Source organism: Dipodomys ordii, unplaced genomic scaffold, assembly GCF_000151885.1.
Source record: "Dipodomys ordii isolate 6190 unplaced genomic scaffold, Dord_2.0 Scaffold1, whole genome shotgun sequence".
Taxonomy (NCBI): domain Eukaryota; kingdom Metazoa; phylum Chordata; class Mammalia; order Rodentia; family Heteromyidae; genus Dipodomys; species Dipodomys ordii.
In genome coordinates, this window is record NW_012267217.1 from 28,949,419 (window position 1) to 28,972,075 (window position 22,657).

Consider the following 22,657-nt stretch of genomic DNA (forward strand, 5'->3'; position numbering starts at 1 on the left):
TAATCCTAGCTACTCAGGAGGCTGAGATCTGAGGATCACGGTTCAAAGCCAGCCCAGGCAGGAAAGTCTGTGAGACTCTTATCTCTAATAAACCACTAGAAAACCAGAAGTGACGCTGTGGTTCAAGCGGTAGAGTGTTCACCTTGAGCTGAAGAGCGCAGGGTCAGCGCCCAGGCCCAGAATTCAAGCCCCACGACTGACCAAAAAAAAAAAACAAAAAACATTACATCCACTGGGTGCCAGTGGCTTATGTTTAATGCCTACTTACTCAGGAGGCTGAGATCTGAGGATACTGGTTCAAAGCTGGCCCAGGCAGACAAATCTATAAGACACTTATTTAAATAATAATAATAAATATTAAATAATAAATTAAATTATAAGTTAAATTATAATTATATAATTATAAATTAAATTAAATAATATTATTTAAATAATATTTATTATATTTTAAGTAGGTACACAAAGGAGTTACCATTCAACAAAGCAGTTTATGAATACAATGTGTTTTGGTCAATGTCACCTCCTTTCAACATTTTCATACTTCCCTCTCCAAGACTCCAATTTAACAGAAAATTTTTTAAAGTTGGAAGTGTAACTGTGGCTCCCATGGAAGAGTGCCTGCATTGAGCAGGAAAGCAAAGCTAAGGTCCTAAGTTCAAGACCCAGTAGCAACACAAATATAAAAAACAAAAACAAATTTTTAAAAATGCATTTAAGCTGGGCACCAGTGGCTCACGCCTGTAATCCTAGCTACTTAGGAGGTTGAGATCTGAGGATTGCGGTTCAAAGCCAGCCCGGGCAGGAAAGTCCGTGAAACTCTTATCTCCAATAAACCACTCCGAAAACCGGAAATGGCACTGTGGCTCAAGCAGTAGAGCGCTCACCTTGAGCTGAAGAGCTGAGGGACAGTGCCCAAGCTCAAAGTTCAAGCCCCACGACCGACCAAAAAAAAAAAAAAAACGCATATAAATGAAATGCATATAAATGAACAAAGAATCATAAAGGTCATTGGAAGATTCCTCCTGCTGGAAGGACTGTGTGGGTAAAAGCCTGGACAAGCACCTGAAAGCAAAAAGGACTAGAATTATGGCTTAAGTGACAGAGGGCTGGCCTAGCAAATGAAAGGCCCTGAGTTCAAACTCCAGTACTGCCAATAAATAAAGATAATGAAAAAAAAATGATCTGAGTAATAAATTAGACAAAGCTGAAGAGCACAAGAGTAATCAAGGTGTGAAATTGCTATTGAACAAATCATGAAGTTTGGAAAGTATGGAAGAAGCCTTCTGTGGTACAGATGATAGATGGAGAAATTGCAATATCCTTTAGAAGTAGGAAACCTGAAGAGTGAAGAGGATGAATGCTAGTCAAAGAAATGGGAGAGGAAAAAAGATTTTCAAAAGTCAACACTCACGTCTGTAATCCTTGCTAATCAGGAGGCTGAAATCTGAGGATTGAGGTTTGAAGCCAGCCCACTCAGGAAAATTTCTGTGAGACTTATCTCCAATAAACTACTCAAAAAAGCTGAAAGTGATGCTGTGGCTTAAGGACAGCACTCAGGCCTGAGTTCAAGCACCAGTACTGGCCAAAAAAAAAAAAAAGCTAAAGAATAAAGAGAAGGCATGAACAGCCTCTAGAGAAAAAAACAATGGTGACAGGTGAAGCTGTACTTACACTGACTGCCAACTTTTCATCAGCAACACTGGTATTAGTAAGCAATGCGGTAGCATCTTCAACATTCAGAGAACATTATTTTGAACCTAAATTTTAAACTATCAGTATTTAAATGATGCTTAAATAAAGACATCTTCAAGCCTTTCAAGCTTTTAGAAAATTGACCTGCTAAAATTTTTATGAAAAAGTGACTCAAAGCTGTATCCCATATGAAAAAAAAGGGGGGCAGAAAGGGGGTGGTAAGAAGATAATGAGATTCAAGGTGGGGGGGAGGAACTCAAAGCATGAAAATGGAGGAACAGCAAGTAATGGCTTGAGCTTCCTAGTTATCCGAGAGGTAAAAGTTGCTAGACCAGAGGTAAAGAAGAGACTCAGGAGAGTTTTCAGAAGGGAAGGTGATAGCTACAAAGCACAGAATTGAGGAAATACCCAAGGATGACTTGGCTATTTTTAATTGATTTGATTATATATGATAAGTAAGAGAAGGAAGAGGAAGAAAGAAAGAATTCTGAAGTAGGAAAGATACAAACTACCTCCTAGAATAAGAAAAGTGATCTTATATGGACTTAAAGAAATTGCCAGCTAGGCACTGGTGGCACAAGCCTGTAATCCTACCTATTCAGGAGGCTGAGATCTAAGGATCACAGTTCTAAACCAGCCCAGGAAGGAAAGTCAGTAAGACTCATTATCTTCAATTAGCCACCAGAAAGCCAGAAGTGGAGCTGGGCTCAAAGTGGTAAGGTACTAGCCTTGAACAAAAAAGAGCTTAGGGACAGCACCCAGGCCTTGAGTTCAAGTGCATGACAAAAAAGAAGAAGGAGGAGGAGGAGGAGGAAGAAGAAGAAGGAGGAGGAAGAGGAGGAGAAGGAGGAAGAAGGAGGAGGAGGAGGAGGACCAGGACCAGGAGGAAGAGAAGGAGGAGCAGGAGGAGGAGGAGGAGGAGGAAGAGGAAGAGGAAGAAGAAGGAGGAGGAGGAGGAGGAGGAGGAGGAGGAGAAGGGGAAGAAGGGGAAGAGAAGAAATATTCCTTAGTTATTAGAAGAAGGAGGAGGAGGAGGAGGAGAAAAAGGGGAAGAAGAAGAGAAGAAATATTCCTTAGTTATTTGATTTTGGATTCTGAAAATAAAAAGTTGGTGAAGTTTCAAGTAGTAAATCAAATCCAGGAGAAAGATGTATGGCAAGAAATCAAGGCACTGGTACTCCTTGTTTGACCTTATATTTGACCTCTCCCTCAAAACTGTTAGCATGTCCTACTCCATTTTGACTTAACAACCTTCATCTTAGGTCCTCAGCCCTTTTCCTGAAATTAGGTGGCCAGACCAGTCCTGGCCACAATTATTTAACTCCCACCCCCCGTGCCAATAGCCTCCATATACAGCAGCAGAATGCCTTCGGCCCAGACCTAACCTCAACTACTGAGTAGCTAGGATTACAGGCATGAGCCTCCAGCAAGCGCCCAGCTTCCGGTGGCTTCTTGAGAAGGCCGCTCTGCATATCTCTGGTACTTTGTATGTGTGTGTGTCCTGGTGCTAGGCTTGAACTCAGTGCCTAGGTGCTATGCCTGAGCTTTTTTCCTCAAGGTTGGTGCTCTATCACTTGAGTCACAGTGCTACTTCTGTGGCTCAAGTGGTGGTTAATTGGAGATGAGTCTCACAGCCTTTCTATGACCCTTACATCTCAGCTATCTGAGTAGCTAGGCTTACAGACATGAGCCTGTAATAGCCCGAATAGCCTGACTGGCTATGCCTTTTTAAACTTTAAATTCACATCACTATTTTATCACTTTTTATCTCCTGTGTATGAGTATGTGTGTGTGCATACTGGAACTGGGGCTTCAACTCAGTACCTGGGCACTGTCCCTTAGCTTTTTTACTTAAAACTGGTACACCACCACTTTCACCACAGCTCCACTTCTGGGTCTTTTGCTGGTTAATCAGAAATAAGAGTATCATGACCTTCTCAACCCCAGCTGGCCTCAAACCACAATCCTCAGATTTCAGCCACCTGAGTAGCTAGGATTTTAGCTTGAGCCACTAGTGCCTGGCCTTTTTTTTTTTTTTTGGTTGTGGGGCTTGAACTCTGGGCCTGGGTGCTGTCCCTGCACTCTTCAGCTCAAGGTGAGCACTTTACCACTTGAGCCACAGTACCGCTTCTGGTTTTCTGGTGGTTAACTGGAGATAAGAGTTTCATGGACTTTCCTGTCTGGGCTGGCTTTGAACCACAATCCTCAGATCTCAGTCTCTTGAGTAGCTAGGATTATAGGAGTGAGCCACTGGTGCCTGGCCTTTTTTTATTTTTTTAATACAAAATCTTGCTATGTAGCCAGGCTGGCCCAGAATTCCTGACTCTTGCTTTAGCCTCCCAAGTACTAGGATTACAGGTGTTCCCCAATAATTGAAGTCGGACTGGTGAAATTTGTGAGAGATAGTCAAATCCAAAAGGAGTTTGAAAGTGCTTCTATATTATTTATATATTCTATTTTATTTACCTAACCATGAACATTATGTGGTTCATACAGTTGTTCTCATGGGAGAACCAGGAGTCATTTTACTCCTTAGGGAAATATACGGCAGTGGGGTGATTTTGGCTGGCACAGTTAGTGAGGGTGCTACTCGCAACCAGCGGTAGACAGTAGGGATGTTGATGAACTTCGTCAAATTCACAGGACAGCCTTCCATGACAAAGAATAACCAAGTCTGCTATGTTCACAGACACATGAAATAATCGTAATGTTGTGTGCCCTTTATTAGGAGTACTCTATTAGGAGTACCATGGGATCACAGTAAAGAGCTTGCAAAGAGAAAAGAGCAGATGCTACTGTAACTTTGCCTGAGAGAGAGGACAGGAAGAATAAGATTTAGAGACAAAACAGCTTAAGCAAGAGGGCAGACCCAGTCATTAGTAGATGCCTACAGGGGTTTAGTTAGCCTCTATTTGAGTACAATTTATCAGTTTCCACACATCAAATCTACTTAAAGCAAAACTGGATAAATGCACACAAGTCTATACCTTCTCCAAAAAATTTGGGTCAATATAGCCAGGCGCTGGTTGCTCACCTCTGTAATTGTAGCTATTCAGGAGGCTGAGATCAGAGGATGATGATTCAAAACCAGTTTGAGCAGAAAAGTCTTTAAGAGTCTTATCTCCAATTAACCCCCAAAAAGCTGGTAGTGCAGCTGTGGCTCAAGTGGTAAAGTGCTAGCCTTGAGCAGAAAAGGCTAAGGAAGAACGTCATCCTTGAGTTTTGAGGTATTGCTCTAGCACTGCTCTGCATATATCTGTGTGTGTGCATGCGTGTGCTCACACACATACACACACACTAAATAAAGTAAATAACAAATAAAATTTAAATCAAAACAGTGTGACCCAACTGAAAGAGCATAACCTAAGATTCATCGCAGAGGAAAGAAAAAGGTACCCTCTGTGAATGGAGAAAAATGGTCCAGATTCCTCCGAGAAATTATTCTACCCTTAACCCAACTTCCAGAAAAAAGGAATATATCTTGCATTTTCATTATTTTTTCCTTTTTTGCTGGTACCTGAGTTTGAATTCAGGGCCTCTTGTCCTGAATTCAAGGCCTGCTTGGCTGGCACTCTAGCATTTGAGTGATGCTTCCAGCCTATCCTTTTGCTGGCTAATTAAAGATAGGAGTTTCAGAGGCATTACTGCTGGGGTTAGCTTTGAATCCTGAACTTTCAGATCTCAGCCTCCTGAGTATCTAGGATTACAGGTGTGAACTGCCTGTAATCCACATTTTATATAAATATTTGTGTAATATGGGTTCTTCTATGAATAATCCTTTTACAATATACTTTTTCTAAGTAAAATGTTTTTAAGTTTAACTATATTAGAAAAATTAGCACTTTCTTCATTCTTTTTAACTAACAAATAATATTCTGCTATACAGGCCATGTTTTGTTTTGTTTGATTTAACCTCTTTTCTTGCCTATTATAAATAATACTGCTTTGGAGATAGACCCAAATACAATAGTAGCAGGGGACTTTAATACCCCACTCTCACCAAAGGACAGGTCAACCAACCAGAGGACAAGCAAAGAAGCCTCTGAACTAAATGATACCATATTCCAAAAGGGACCTAACAGACATCTACCTAGTTTTCCACCCAACAAAAACCCAATACACGTGCTTCTCTGCAACCCATGGGACTGTCTCCAAAATAGAGCATATCATAGTTCACACAAAGAATCTAAACAAATACAAGAGGACTGAAATGATCCCGTATGTTCTATCTGACCATAGTAAAATCAAACTAGTTTTCAACACAAAGCATTCTGCAGAAATTACTCAAATATATGGAGGGTGAGCAGCACACTACTATTTGTTCTGGGTCACAGAACAAATTAAAGAAGAAAACAGTAAGTTCCTACAATTCAATGAAAATACATCACAACAGAACCTTTGGGACACAGCAAAAGCAGTCTTAAGAGCAAGTTCATTGCTCTGAGTGTATACATCAAGAAAATAGAAGCAGCTCAAGTACATAATCTCATGATGCAACTAAAACTGTTAGAAAAGCAAGAAAAAAAATTGAACCTAAAGTTACTAGGTGGAGTGAAATAACAAAGGGCAGAAATTAACAAGATAGAGATTAAAAACTATAAAATTAATGAAACAAAAATCTGGTTTTTTGAAAAAAAATCAATAAAATTGAGAGACCCTTACAAGATTAACCAAAAAAAGAAGAGAGGAGACCCAAATCAATAAGAACAGGGATGCCACAGGAAAAATTACAACAAACACCCAAGACATCAAATGATCATAAAGAACTATTTCCAGAATCTATACTCACTTAAGAAGGAAAACCTAGCAGAAATGGACAAATTTCTAGAGAAATACAAATTGCCCAAACTGAACCAAGAAGCAATAAATCAACTAAATAAGACAATAACTTACAATGAGATAAAGGAAGCAATTAAAAGTCTTCCAATAAGGAAAATCCCAGGTCTGGACAGATTCACCATGGAATTCTACAAGACTTTTAAAGAGGAACTAATACCCATACTCCTCAAGCTCTTCCATGAAATAGAAGCAGAGGGAGCAATCCCAAATTCATTCTATGAAGCCAATATCACACCCAGAAGAGGTACAAATGGCAAAGAAACCCATGAGGAGGGGCTGGGAAGATTGCTCAGTGGTACAGCGCTTGCCTTGCATGCATGAGGCCCTGCGTTTGATTCCTCAGCACCACATAAGCAAAAAGAAAAAAGCCGGAAGTGGCGCTGTGGTTCAAGTGGTAGAATGCTAGTCTTGAGCTGAAGAGCTGAGGGACAGCGCCCAGGCCCAGAGTTCAGGCCCCACAACCGGACCCAAAAAAAGAAACCCATGAGGAAATGTTCATCATCCCTGGCCATAAAGGGAAAGCAAATAAAAACAACTCCTTACCCCAGTCAGAATGGCCTATATCCTAAATTCAAATGACAAATGCTGGCTGGAATGCAAAGAAAGAGGAACCCTACTGCACTGCTGGTAGAAATGTACACTAATACAACCACTCTGGAAAGCAGTCTGGAAGGTCCTCAGAAAATTAAACATAGACCTTCTATAGCCATACCACTCCTAGGCATCTACCCTGAGCAACAGGAACCAAGAGACAAGGACACATGCACCTCCATATTCATTGCTGCACTGTTCACAATAGCCAAGATATGGAAACAACCCAGATGCCCCACTACAGATGAATGGCTCCATAAATTGTGATATCTATATACAATGAAATATAACACAGCTATTAGAAAGAACAAAATAATGGAATAATGACATTCACAGGGAAATGGATGGAACTAGAACAAATCATGCTGAGCAAGGTAAGCCAAGATCAGAGAGACAGATGGTACATGGTCTCCCTGATACACAGATGTTAAGACAAAGTAAACAGGACTCAAGAAACAACGGACTTCTTCTTAATCTGTCATATTGTTTTTAGAATACTCTATGTTGTTGACCTCACATATGGTATATACATGGGCACATATGAGGGAAGCTAGGAGGAGGGAGCAGAATCAGAGGGAAACAGGTGAAAAAATACAGCAGAGGGGCCCATCAGCTGCACTGGACATTGATGAAAGTGAGCTAAGCAACTCAAGGGCATTGATGGGAGGGTGGGAATGAGAGAGAAAAAGGGAACAGCAAAAGGAAAGAAATGTATGTATCACCCAATTTGGAAGAAATTGTTGTATTGTCAAAGTCTGTAGCATTAACAAGCTTTATAGACCTTCATAATGACAATTCACTTTGTGAAGGTTAAAATGTGTTTGTGACTTTAGCTAAGTATCAACTATCCCACAATAATTGTAAAATTTATGTAATCACTAAATCTCAATAAAGAAATTTTTAAAAAATAAGATGTGATGAGAATAAAATAAAAATTTTATGTAGTTTCACAAATAAGTGTGATGTTTATTAGTTTTTGGTAGTTATACTTACTACTGTTGCATAGAATTGATACTGTATATTTGTGTATACTGAGTATAATGTATGCTGTTGTAGTCACATGCTAAAATGACTACTGTTTTACTTTTTTTTTTTTTTGTCGGTTGTGGGGCTTGAACTCTGGGCCTGGGCGCTGTCCCTGAGCTCTCCAGATCAAGGCAAGCACTCTATCGCTTGAACCACAGCACCACTTCTGGTTTTCTAGTGTTTTATTAGAGATAAGAGTCTCACAGAGTTTCCTGCTCGGGCTGGCTTTGAACCTTGATCCTCAGATCTCAGTCTCCTGAGTAGCTAGGATTACAGGCATGAGCCATGGGCACCCGGCCTGTTTTACTTTTTTATCTGTTACTGTGGTAAAACAATAACATCTGTTGGAAAAAAAAAAAAAGAATGGAGCAAAGATGGGCTGGGAAGTTCGCTCAGTAGTAGAGTGCTTGCCTTGCATGCATGAGGTCCTGGGTTCGATTCCTCAGCACTACATAAGCAGAAAAATGCCGGAAGTGGCGCTGTGGCTCAAGTGTGGTAGGGTGCTAGCCTTGAGCTGAAGAGCTGAGGGACAGCACCCAGGCCCCGGGTTCAGCCCCCATGACCCAGAAAAAAAAAAAAATGGAGCAAGGAAACCTGTTGGGGCTGAATTTTTGCTGGGTGGAAGGCAGAAGGAGTGATAGAGGGGTGTAATTGATTGTAATACAGTGTAAACTTGTATATAGATGTAACAAACTTCCCATATAATTAATATAAGCTAATAAAAGTACTAAATAATAATAATACTGCCTTGGGCTGGGAAAGTGGCCTAGTGGTACAGTGCTTGCCTAGCATGCATGAAGCCCTGGGTTCAATTCCTCAGTACCACATCAACAGAAAATGCCAGAAGTGAGCTCTCAGATTGCCAGGAACTGCTGACTGCGCGGGCGCTGGTACCTGGGTCCTGTGGATCAGCTCTGTTTCCAGAGGCCTCCGTGCAAGCTGGAGCACTGACCTGACCTCTTCCCAGATGGAAGGAGAGACACCCCCCTGGGCTGACTTGTCAGGTTCTTGGACTGAGTGATAACTGATAGTGCAGGAGAATCCTTGTCCCCAGGCTCTGGGTAATGAATTTCTGATTTTATCACCCACTGCTTAATTTTCCCTGTGGTTGAACTTCATGTATATGAAATCCTACCGTATGTATGTATACTTTCATACCTAGCTTATTTCACTCAATGGAATTATTATTTGGGGGAGAGGGAGGTTGAGTCAAGTCTCATTATATAGCCCAGGCCAGCCTTGAACTTGCCTCAGCTGCTTGAGTACTGGAATTATAGAACACGAAGCTTAGAGATTTATGTGTATTGTGTGTGCATGAATTGCTCCTTATTGCTGAGTTGTATTCTATTGCATGGCTATGGCACAGCTTATCGCTTCTGTTAATAAACATTTTGGTTATTACCAAAAAAAATAAAAAATAAAGCTGGAGGGACACTGTGGCTCAAGTGGTAGAGTGCTAGCCTTAAGCACAGAGAGTCTCAGGAACAGTGTCCAGGCCCTGAGTTCAAGCCCCAGGACTGGCAAATTAATTAATTAATAATACTGCTGAACATTTAGGTGTGAATTTTGCGGAGGTAGCTTCCTTGGCATCCAAGTCCCTTCCACTCATTTTCTGAAATTAGACTTATCCTGTCCTGTCACTGTTAAAAGAACAACATGTAAAATTTACAAGAAAAGCAAACCAAAAGTATAAAGTGGACAGCTGTGGCATGTACGTCCCCTCGAAGTCACAAGTTCTTTCAGCATGGCCTTTCTAATCTTTTTTTTTGCCGGTCGTGGGGCTTGAACTCTGGGCCTGGGCGCTGTCCCTCAGCTCTTCAGCTCAAGGCGAGCGCTCTACCATTGAGCTACAGCGCCACTTCCGGTTTTCTGGTGGTTTATTGGAGATAGGAGTCTCACAGTCTCTCCTGCCCGGGCTGGCTTTGAACCGCGATCCTCAGATCTCAGCCTCCTGAGTAGCTAGGATTACAGGCATGAGCCACCAGCGCCTTTCTAATCTTGCAAGCGGCCTCTTTCTTGCCCGCCGGGTCCCACCCCAGGCAGGGCCCCCGGTGACCAGGCAGGACGCTGTAACTCACCAGTGCCAGCACGAGGTCCTGCGCGTGGCCAGGCTGCCACCTGCTCCACACCGAAAAGCAGGAAGCAGCCCTCCCCGGGAAGCCCGCGGCGCAGCGCGCGGGAGGCCCCGGCCGCGGCCCCAGGCTGGGCGGGGCAGGTAAACTGCTTGTCTCCGGTGGCCCTCTCTCCCCGGCCTCGCGCGCGCGGCCCGGCGCACCGCCCGGCTCCACCGCCCCACCACACGCCACACACCCAGCATACCGCCAACCCAGGAAGCCGCTTCCCACCGCCCAACCACTACACCCGGGGAAGAGGCTCAGAAACAAAAAAAAACAGCAACCCTATAAACGACTACCAAACCCTTAGCGCGCGACCCACAGTCCCTCCCGCACGGCCCACTCACCAACCACGCGTGCGCGACCGAGAGCTCCGCGAGCAAGCCGCTGAGGGGCGGGGCCTAGGCATGGCCCGCGCACGCGCGGATGAGGGCGGGCCAAGCGGGCCGCCTCCGACTCCGGAGTCCTTCCTGAGACTTCTCCACCAGGTAATATTGCTCGCGGTGGAGGGAAAAAATCAAAAGGTTTTTAATTGGATCCGAGTAAAGATCCAATTATTTTGTACCAAGAGATACATTTTCACAGGTCTTTTGTCTAATCGGACTCAAATAGTGAGGCTTCATATTGATTAGGTTAGGGAAATACCTGTCAAACTGAGTCTTATGGAGCCTTCAGTGAGGAGGGCCCCTAAATATACAGCTTTGCCAACTATCTCGTTTAGCATTGTTAACCGACTCGGCACCACTGCACTTAACACATCGTTAGTGATAGATCGTTTTCCACTCTCCACTTCCTTTTACAAGTTTCATGATCTTCCTGAATTGTGTATATTCTGCAGAGCAGTTTAAACCCTAATGTAAACAAATTCTTCAGCTGCCAAATGAGACGATTCGAGAAGTTTTGTAATTGGATGTACCGTAATTTCTATTTCAAGTAGTTCTTTGAATTGATGACAAGACTATTAAACCAAACATTTCAAAACCTGGTATAACTTAAGCAGGAAACAAAATACACTAAATAAGACAACTCAATTGACACAAATCAAAAACAACCAAAGTTAGGGCTATGTATTTTTTCATAGTGTTCTCCATATGTAACAGACTGCCTTGGCTTGTAATTTACCAGGAAAGTTTATTATGCTACAACAATTCTTTATTTGGAATTGGGGGTGGTCAGAAACACCAGATCCTTTTGAGCTTTCAAAGCTCCACTGCCTTCATGTAAAACAATAGTTACCTTTGCGCAATATGTTTTACTATGTGCTAGTTTTACAATTAGAATGACCACAGATCTTTATACCTCCACCAGTAGTTGCTAACTGTTCAGAAACATGTAATAAATGACTGATATTTTCCCAGGGAAATCTATGCACTATGTATTAGCTTTCATAAACTATAAAAACTTGTGACATTTCAAACATTTGAAGACCTTGTGTTCAACTATATATACATACATATATATATATACACATATATATATATATAGTGAGAGTAGAGCACCAGTGACTCATGCCTGTAATCATAGCTACTCGAGGCTGAGATCTAAGGATCACAGTTCCAGGCAGGTAAATCCTTGTGAGACTATTTCCAATTAACCACAAAAAAGCTGGAAGTGGACTTGTGGTTTAATTGGTATAGCACAAGCCTTGAGCAAACAATTTAGGGACATTGCCCAGACCTTTCAATCTCGAAGACTGCAAATGCACAGGTACACACACATGTACACACTCCCAGAGACACAAAATTTCTTAATTTTTCTTTTTCTACCCTTACAGTAGAATCAAATCTCAAATACATTAAGAAACATTATATATTAATGGCCAAAGTAAAATCAGGTTAAATATTTTCAAAAGGTATTCTCTGAAAACAAAAATTAACACTTTGATGCTGGGTGCCTGTGACTCACACCTGTAGCATCATAGGTCAGAGCTAGCCCAGGCAGGAGAGTCCAGAAGACTCTTCTCCAATTAGTCACCAAAACACTGGATGGAAGTGGAGCTGTTGATCAAATGTTGAGTGCTAGCCTAGCATGGATGAAGTCAAGTTCAATTGCTCAGGATGACATAACAGCAAAGGCTGGAAGTAGCACTGTGGCTCAAGTGGTAGAGTGCTAGCCTTGAGCAAAAGCAGCTCTGGGACAGGGCCCAGGCCCTGAGTCCAAGCCCTAAGACTGACAAAACAACAAACAAAACAAAACAAAACAATGGTCAATGGCCAGGCTCCAAAGTTCAAGTCCAAGTACCAGCATTTAAAAAAAAAAGTGGCACTGTTGCTCAGTGAGAGTGCTAGCTTTGAGCAACGGCTTGGGGACAGTAGCTGGGCTCTAAGTTCAAGTCCCAGGACTTGCAAAAAAAAAAAAATGCTCCATGTGTATAAAATTTAAAATTAAGCAAAGAGCCAAGCACAAATCATGCCTGTACCCCCAAGTTCCAGGCCAGCTGGGGCAAAAGTATGAGGTGCCAGTCTTAAAAAGGCTGAATATGCTTGCACCTGTCATCCTAGCTCCAGCCAAGTGTAAAATAGGAAAATCTTGGTCCAGGTCCAGGTATATGCAAAGGAACAACCAAGACCCTCTCAAAAGAACCAGTGTAAAAAGGGCTGGAGGTTAGGCTTGGGTATGTAGCTCAGTGGTAGAATGCTTACCTAGCATGATGAAACCCTGGGTTTGATTCCTCAATACCACATAAACAGCAAAGGCCAGAAGTGGTGCTATGGCTCAAGAGGTAGAGTGCTAACCTTGAGCAAAAGAAGCTCAGGGACAGTGCCCAGGCTTTGAGTTCAAGCCCCAGGAGAGGCCAAAAAAGGGCTGAAGGTATAACTCAACAGTACAGCTCCTGCCAAGCAATCTTGGGACCCTAAGTTCAAACTCCAGATTGCCAAAAATAAATGAAAGTTAAATAAGGTAGCACAAAGGATGTAAGTTTGTATAGTACACAACACAACAGACAAGGTTATAATCACTTTTTTTTTGGGGGGGGGGGTCCGGTCGTGGGGCCTGAACTCTGGGCCTGGGAGCTGTCCCTCAGCTCTTCAGCTCAAGGCTAGCGCTCTACCACTTGAGCCACAGCGCCACTTCTGGCTTTTTTCTTTGTGCTTATGTGGTGCTGAGGAATCAAACCCAGGGCCTCATGCGTGCAAGGCAAGCGCTCTACCACTGAGCCACATTCCCAGCCCAATCACTTTCCCTAAAAGGTCAAATAGCATTACTCAACCTACTCAATCAATAATCTAGTGACTTCATTCTGAAGCTGTTTCTAAAATGGTAGGCTGAGATGACAAAGCATGTGAACAAATATTTTCTTTCTCAATAATGGGTATTTTATGAAGGCTGTGAGGGTTTTCCCAGAAGGAAATTTTGATTTCATTTGTACAGGTGTGTTTCATTAGAATTTCCCATCCTAGGATAGGAAATGTATTAGCAACATTTCAGTAATAGTCTAGCTAAGTACCCATGAACAAATCACACGTGGTCAAAACAAAAATGTAACAAAAACATTTAGTGAAAAGACATTTAACTCGCATTTATGGATTTTTCAAATACAAATAAATTTTTTATCAATATGATATTCAGCTTAGAACTGGCTCAACACATGGCCTTGATTTCCTGAAATCATATTGTAGCATCTTCTGAAAAATACACTCATCCTTGATCTCAAAAAAAAAAGCTGAAGTCTTAGTGTAAGTTTAAAATTTTAATATTTATAAATTTTAAAAAATTTTTACATGTGCTAAGTGATAGCAGTACTGACATTTTGTGACCATTAAACCACAAACTCAAACTCACTGCATAGTTTCTTTGTACAGAGAGTAAAATCACAATATCAATATTTGCAATTTGCCATTGTTAAATGTTTGTTGTTGCAATTTTGTGGTAAAAGACACCACACCAGGAAACCTGGGCTCAGAGTACACATGAGGTCAGATCTCCTAGAAGGCAGATCAGGCAGATGTGGTATTTTAATTTCAGGTGAGGAAAATTTCACTGCTAGTACATACCTGATAGCTCCTAATGGCTAGAGGTCCAAGGATGCACACAGAAAAAAAGAAATCCTAACATCCCCACTTCTGGAAATGCCTGGGGAGAGGAGAAGAACAAGCCAAGGGGTTTGGGGAAGCAGCTAGTTCATGCTGTGAGCATAACAGGTGTAACTTTTGAGCCCTATCTCCCCATCTGAACTAAGAATCACCACCAAAGCTGACTTATACTCATTCCAGTATTTCTAGAGACGATCACAGAGCTAATGGCCAGTAACAGTTACTTTATCTTCTTCAGGGAAGCAGAATGGAAGCCCCCTATTTAAGCTTCTACCTTTACTGAACCAAATGTACCTTTGGTTACATATGTGATGGGTTCCCATTATCATCCATCAGACATACATCAGTTTTCTTACATCTAAATTAAAATGTGTGACCAGGGCACTTTGAAACAATTTGAGTTTAGCAAATGTCTAATTTGGGCATTTTTCCACTATAGAAAAAGCAATCAAGTTAGAGAACATCCACTTACATTTAAAATAATTTAAAATTGTATTTTATCTTCCAATCATCTATGTGTTGTGTGGGAAAACTTACAGAAAATTAGTGTTTAAACCTTATAACCAAATCAGTTTCTTATTATTCTCTTGTTAAAAAAATAGTAATAATTCTTTAAAACCTCTTAAGTAGAACTGAGGTTCCTTCTGACTTGAAAAGTTAATATTTTATTCAGGAACCAATAAGATAATTACCAATGCTGATCTAAGCCAGCTAACAGAGTAAGGTCCAAAGACTACCACCACTAACAACAGAGGTAGCAGGACAAACTACAAGTATAAGTGTAACAGATAAAAGAACCAAAACTGAAATACTGACCAATTTTTTTTTCTCAACTAAGTACTAATAGAAACAGAACATGGTGATGTTAGAACCATAAATACTTATCATTTTTTGGCAGAAGAAAAGGTTTAATCAAAAAAAGTAAAGGAATTGTTAAGTAATGTTGATCGGAGGATACTGGAATAATTAGATAGTTTACATACAACAAGACTGAATTTGTCGAATTAGTTTGAAAGAAAAATGCAAAGATTGTTTACATAAAATGTCACTTTATACCCAATTGAAACTCAATGCAGACATTGTCACACACTATGGTCTTCAAACAGAATAGGAGACAGCCGGGCAGAAAGACTCGAGGAACTCTTAAAAAGACACCATCAAATATTGTCAGGTAGTTTAGCTACCCCAGCAGCCACCACCCCACGCAAGGACATCATTCAAACCACTCCTTTTAAACAGATTTACAGTGTTTGTTATTACATTAATACCAACGATGGGTGTAGGAAGTCCTTAGTGATTGTGTCTTGGTAAACAAATGGGTCAGAAAACATAAAATGAGACATAAATTCAGTAAAGTGTATATGGAGAACTAGATGTCGAAAGACAGTATATAAATAAGAGAAACTTAACAAGACAGAAATCTAATACCTGACAGTGTCCCTTTAACATATACATACTGAAAAAAAGGGTACAATTGTTTTTTTAAAAAAAACCTTTTAACAGTCCATTTTAATTGGAAAAATTGATTTACTAGAATTAAGCCAGTTCTCAGTACCTACTGGGTCAAGAGCATAAAGCAAAATAACATAGCTAAAGACAAAGACTGAACAAAATAAAAGACCAAGACTCAACAAGTAATCAAGCAAAAACAAGCACACAAACACCCTGACAAGTTAATACAAGGTGGCATCCCCATTACGTAAATTATGATGTCTTTCCCCTGTATGTCATTAACAGTCTGATGATCTCTTAACTTTGGTCTAATCTAAAGTAAATCTTGTTTAAACTAAAACTGATCTAATAAAATGGTAGTATAATGGGATCTGGGCAAATTTAGCAAATGGATTGCCATCTGGATATATAAATCATTAAATACAGATGCCATTTTACTGGCCAAGGCATTCCTTTCTTACTCAGCTTTTAATAATAACTTGATTATAGTTTTGCCCTTACCAGTGGACCTATCCAGTCCATTGTGTCTCTCAGTGCCCTTCAGCAAAGGAGCTGTATTTATCACACACCCACATACACACATAGACTCACAAATCATAACTCACAACCATTAAGAAACTTGAAGGAGCAAGGAAACATAAAACATCAGGAACAATGCAAAATGGAAGGATTACTTCTTTGTGTCACTTCAAGTTCTTTGAGGGGGGAAAAAATCTAAAGTGAAAGAGTATTATTTAAAATACAAAAAAATGTATATTCTGTGAAAAGTATTACTGATTTGCTTCCTTGAAATATTTTAAGATGTTTTTGCTCCACTTTTGTTGCTGAAATGTGATCAAATCAAGAGCAATGATTATGGCCATGCATTCACTCCTATCTGTTGTTGCCAGCACAGTGCAATATAATTAAACAGGTCCAGTCTTGATAACTAGAATTAGGAACTAGGAGTTATGCGAGGTTTTCTAAACATCACATGTGAACATATATATGCTATATGCAGTGCAAGTATAAAAAGTGTACCTATGGGATGCTTTAGCAGACAGGTGGTGTCAAGAGTGCGTGATGGGGAGAAAGGCTGCCCTCTTAGGCAGGGTCTCAGATGCACCGGTGCCAGAGTCCACTTATCACTACTTCAACTCCATCACTGCAGTGGCCTGCAGCTTACAAATTAGTGTCCATCTCCATAATTTAAGCTGGCACACAGAAAAAGAGCATGGCAATAGTATAAAAATCCTGATTAGAAAGATCGAAGAAGAGGATCTAAAGGTATTTGGGGTTTTTGGTTTTATTTTGTTTTTTTCTGAGAAAGGGCTGGCCTAGAACTGGAGATCCTACTGCTCACCTCCCAAGTGCTGGGATTATAGGCATATGCCACCACTCACAGCTAACGTGAGTATTTTAATCTCTGAAATTAAATTTGTGTGATACCCACTTTAGCATAATTATTGCCCCTAATGCCCCAATGTGCAATAGTCTGTGTGAATCAGAAATTCACATCCTTTTAAAATTTATTGCTTAAGCAAGCCATTCAGAGTAGATATGGGCTGTGTGGCTAGACTGAAACATACTGAGAAAGTTAACTACACAGGGCTGTGCCTTTCACCTCACTTATAAACCCATGTAAACACCCAATCAGAGGGACAATAGGTTCATAGCAGCTAACCCCTAAGCCATCTCTGAAGCATCAAGACTTGATTTCTTACTAAAACAAATCTGCTTTTCTTTTTCTGTATTTTTCCTCTTAAAATTAAGGCAATGAAATGGCTACAGTTCCTAAAGTTCTCTTTATGGAACAAAAATACACATGTATTTTCCTCCTCAAGTTTAGGCATCAGCATTATTAATTCGAGATCTGTAATCATTATGCAAAACCTACACCAGGTATAAGGGGATAAAAAAGAAGAGGAAACAGGAAGGGAAGATAGGGAAGGGAAAAGAGGAAGGAGAAGCACAAACTAAAAAGAAGCCAGCAAACACTTGATGATTTTTTTTCTTCCTGCTGAGCACAAACGTAATCATTAAAGGAGGAGGAAAAGTTAGAAAGCACAAAACCTCTCAAGAATTCAATGTCTTTTTCATTGATTCAAACTTTTGGGGATGGTGAAGAAGAGAAACTTTTAAAATGAGGACTCCAGGGTCCAACAACAAAAACTCTGTTTAAAGTCTATAGCTGGGCCCAAGAATCTACTCTGCAACCAGTTCCTCAAGTGATGCAGGACAACATTTTGAGAAACACTGCCTAATATTCAATAACATATTTTAAACTTTGGCCAGCCACCTATAGTTTGATATTGGGAGAAAGGCACTGAATATATGTTTCATGGTGCCCATATCTGTTTGCACATATATGGAATTCATTTTGAAAAATTTAAATGCTCACTTGAAATCTAGAAGACATACATATGACAAACTGTGACTAACGCCTAAGGGCAGATGCTGATTCAAAAGTTGATCTCTCCCGTTTCACTGCATTCCACATTAAAGTTTCAGGCTCTCCAAAATCCAAAATGGCCAAATGAACTGAGGAACAGGACAAGACTCAAGTCAACTTTCAGCCATTCAGTGCACTTTGCAGAAAGGATCTAAATTAAGCACATAGTTTTGCTGTTTATTTTACACAAAGGAGGCCACCAACATTTGCCATAAATTCTTCTAAACTCTTTAGAAAGGCCATCTTCTGCTTCCGATCCAGCGTAGGAGGAGTGCTGCTTGCAGTGAGCTTGTTGAAGGCATCTGCTAATCTCTGGTAAATAACTGGGTCTGGTTGACTTGATAGTAATGTCTCCACCAGTTCAGAGTATTCAGCCTGCAGAAGAGACATAGTCTTGTAAGAATGGATCCTCTGCCCATCACTGGTGGCTCACACAAGTAATCCTAGCTACTCAAGAGGCTGAATTCTGAGGCCCAAGGTACAAAGCCAGCCCAGGCAGGAAGTCCATAAGATTCTCATCTACAATTAACCACCAGAAAATCAGAAATGGAGCTGTGGCTCAAAGTGGTAGAGCATTAGCCTTGAACAAAAAGAGCTTAGTAAGGATAGGCCCTGAGTTCAAGTCCCATAACCAACCCAAAAAAAAATGGATCTTCTGCTGAGTACCCCTGAAGTGTGAGGTTCTTGGGTGCAGATGCTGACAAGCTCTAATAGTTAACATTCACTGGATGTTTCTATCTATTAAACTACTTATGACATGTGATAACCCAACCAAGACCAAACTATTGTGAAACAAAAGCACAAACTGAGACCAGCCTCCATGTGATCACCAACCTATTGCCTCTTCAAATAACAGTATTCACATTTAGTTTGCATTTTGTAGAGAAAATCATCTGTAATACAACTATGAAGGGCTCCAGAGAAGCATCTTATCCTCTCAGTCATAAGGACAGCAGGCTGTCTATAGAAGGAGGGAAAAGGACTATCTCAGGGCTATTAGCTTTATGAACACAACATGCTGAGAGTTCCAAGACAGCACTGCATCCAGCAGCATGTGGACTTTAAATGAATACAGAAATAAGAGTGATGATATCTTCTATATTTAATATCCTGTCATGAAGCCTTATTCCAGGAACATGAGGGAAGATGGAGTAAGTTTGGGCTTAAGAGAGACTCCCTCAGAACTTATTTCATTAGGTTCCTGAAATATAAATGATAGGCCAAAAATGCTAGCAGGGAGATGGTAAGATAACAAGCAGCGGCCCCTTTAGAGCCAGGTGAGCAAGAGGGCCACACTGCCATTTCCAAGACCCTGGGTTTTCTGTGTTATAAAAAAACCATAAAGCAACATTAACCTTTCTGTACATTTTCTTATCAGTTAATGCTTATCCTTTTTCCTTGCTCTCTTTTCTAAAGATGCATATGTGTTAGAAATAAAAAACAAAATGGATAGAAAACAGTAAGTAAGTAGGGACAAGAAGCTTGTTAGTAAGTGGAGAGAGTCAAATGACAAGAAAAGGACTACAGGTCTAAGAGAAACCCCTATACAATATAGCCACGAGTCCTAGAGCACTGAAGCTCAGGGTACAGATGGCACACAAAGAAGAGACTTGCTCAAAACCTAGGCAAATAATATACCAAGTAGCCCTAGTCAAGAAGTATGTTTGTGAACTAGGAATGTGGCTTAGTGATAGAGTGCTTGCCTAGCATGCATGAAACCCTAGGTTCCATTCCTCATTACATATAAACAGAAAAAGCCGGAAGTGGCTCAAGGGCAGTGCTCAGGCCCTGAGTTCAAGCCCCAGGACAGGCCAAAAAAAAAAGTACATATGTGCACAAGGGGATAGGAAACCAATGCAGTACGTAATTCAACATGGTTCTTTCCTTTTATACTTGATAGTAAAACCAACTTCTTGTTGCTTTAGCCCCACATCAGTGATGATTCAGAACCATAAAAGTTCAACAACAAAATCATAAAATAAAATCCATAAAATAAAAAATAATATCTGTTCTTCATACTTTCTGATTCTCAATCTGATTTACCCTATCTACTTTATAAATCTGAACTCCTCATAACTCACTCATGTTTGTATTCCTGGCTACTAGCACAGGTATTTAAGGACTGTGATCAAGGCAAAGAATGGCTCCTAATAACAAGAGAAGAGAAAATAAATGTCTTTCAGTTAGCAAAACAGCTTGTCAGATTTAAAAAAACAAAAAACAAAAGAACACAGAAATGGTGCTGTGGCTCAAGTGTTAGAGCGCTTACCTTGAGCTGAAGAGCTCAAGGATAGCGCCCAGGCCCAGAGTTCAAGCACCATGACTTGTGTTGATGGCCCATCAACTCTGCAAATGAAAAGAGAACTCTGAGAGACAAGTCCCATACCTGGTGCAAACACACTAAGGTGTAGAAAGCTTCACCTGCGGCAGTAGTCATCTCTGTGTTGTGCTTTTGTAAAACAAGCATATCAAAAACCAGCTGAAATGACATAAAACAAAGTACCTCTAAATAAAATATATAAACCTTCACTCCCTTCCCAGTTCAAAAAAAGAGAAAGAGTTGGACAACAATTATTACTTGGAAGATAACTGAATAATCAAGCTGTCTAGATAATCCACTAAACTACCTTATCAATTTCCAAGAATATAAAATAAAAGTAAATGGAGAACAAGATGTCCCTGAAGAACTGATTCCTCCCAATACAGTTAAGAGAAAGCAGTAATTTCTTCCTCTCTGAATAGAGAATTTTGTATACTGACCATACTTACCACAACAAACAATTGTTTCACCTTACTCATCCAAACTCTTACCTTAAGAAAGTGCCGAGTTGCTAGAAATAGTGGTGAATCTGTTTCCTGGGCTTTTGCACACTGTTCAGCTAAGGGTGTCAAGGCTTCTAGGCAGAGCTGGCATACCTCGGAGCTCATTCTGATCATGAAGGTCAAAGAACAAACTATAGTGGATGAACTACTGTCAAAATACATGACTGGTTCTAGAAATGAATCCAGATAATTGAGGACAATACTCTGTGTTGTCCTTTTGCAAAACAAGCACATTCACAGATAATATTACATGCAATATCTCAACTGAATCATGAAGGAAGATTTACTTTTCAAATAAACTATGAGTTTAAAATCTGGGATTGGTAATGTCTAGCCTGCTTCTGCAGTTGATACACACACTCTATTAATAGTCAAGGAACTGAGACAGCCACCACAGAGAACAGGACCATATTGGGACCCTTACAAAGGAGTGACTATGTGAGAGGAGAAATGTTTTAACATATCTATGAAAGAGGGCAGAATCAGACAAATTAACAAAACAAACACAGACTAAGAGCTGTTACAGAGAGAGGATAGTGTTTTGTAGAAAAAGGTAAATAAAAACATAAATTGTAAACACCCTACCACACACATACAGGTAACAATGTTCATTTAAAGGATATGACGTCATTCCTAATTCTAGGGAATACATCAAACTTTTAAACAGATCCTCAGGAAGCTGTGGTATTTTTTCAGGAAAAATCTCACAGATAAATGTGATTAATTTGTAGTATTGATTACAAAGGGTTGGAAACTGAAAAAGAAATATTAAATATTCAGATACTCAATAGTACCTAGTTTTTATTTTCATCATACAGTAAAGGAATCAACATGCTTTTAAGTTTCTAATTTAGAATGATGATTTAAAATATATACATATAAGATGTAGGAAACATTAAGACCTCAATAAATGTAAAAATAAGTTAACAGTAAAGGGAGTATTTCAGTAACCACTATTAAGAAAAAAACAATACACAACAGAAACAAACATTCTCTGGAAGGTTAATAAAAGCTATAGTCAAAGACATTGTATGTTAACCTTAAACAAGTAAACCAAGGCAGCCATATCTACTGAATGACCTCGGAGTCAGATGTGGTGGCACATGTCCATAATGCCAGCTAGTTTTGAGAGGCACAGATCAAAAGGAGGACTGAAGTTTGGGGTCAGCTCAAACAACACTGAATCTTAATAAATAAACTGAGTATGGAGGTATACACCTGTAAGCCCAGCTACATGGAAGACTTAGGCTAGCTTGGGTAAAAAGTATGAGTCCATATCTACAAAACAGCTAAAGTAAAATAAGGGCTAAAGTGTGGCTCAAGTGATGGAATGCCTCCTTACCAAGTATGAGTTCAAATCCCAGTACTGAGGGAGAAAAAAATGACCTGAGAACACTGACAATTTCCATTCAAGCATATCAAAAAAATAGAAGGCAAAACAAACTTTAAAATTATTGTTAGTATGTAGTATCTTGGAGGAATGAGATTAAAGCAAATAATCTAGTTAAATAAAATGAGAAAATGCACATTGGTGTGTGTGTGTGTGTGTGTGTGTGTGGTTTTGTTTTTGTTTTGCCAGTCCTGGGGCTTGAACTCTGGGCCTGGGCACTATCCCAGAGCTCCTTTTGCTCAAGGCCAGCACTCTACCACTTGAG

The 22,657-nt window shown here is 40.3% G+C and overlaps 2 protein-coding genes across 5 annotated transcripts in view; both read right to left on the reverse strand.

Annotated features, from left to right (window-relative positions):
* N6amt2 (N-6 adenine-specific DNA methyltransferase 2 (putative)) overlaps window positions 1-10,664 on the reverse strand; it is a 46,784-nt gene extending 36,120 nt beyond the window's left edge. The window contains exon 1 of one of the 4 annotated variants that reach the window (XM_013032406.1): window positions 10,610-10,664. The gene's annotated coding sequence lies outside the window, so the exon portion shown is untranslated. Of the gene's footprint in view, window positions 1-268; window positions 294-10,226; window positions 10,306-10,609 lie in introns of those variants that run through there. The other 3 variants (XM_013032642.1, XM_013032481.1, XM_013032566.1) reach the window with 3 other exon arrangements.
* Window positions 10,665-18,331: 7,667 nt separating this feature from the next.
* The window catches only part of Xpo4 (exportin 4), a 108,808-nt gene continuing 104,482 nt past the window's right edge, over window positions 18,332-22,657 (reverse strand). Inside the window, exons 19-22 of the mRNA XM_013012574.1 lie at window positions 21,626-21,756; window positions 20,991-21,108; window positions 20,566-20,658; window positions 18,332-18,554 (exon numbers count right to left, since the gene is read on the reverse strand). Coding sequence (XP_012868028.1) covers window positions 18,357-18,554; window positions 20,566-20,658; window positions 20,991-21,108; window positions 21,626-21,756 — 540 coding nt within the window. The 3' untranslated portion in view covers window positions 18,332-18,356. The remainder of the gene's footprint in view (window positions 18,555-20,565; window positions 20,659-20,990; window positions 21,109-21,625; window positions 21,757-22,657) is intronic.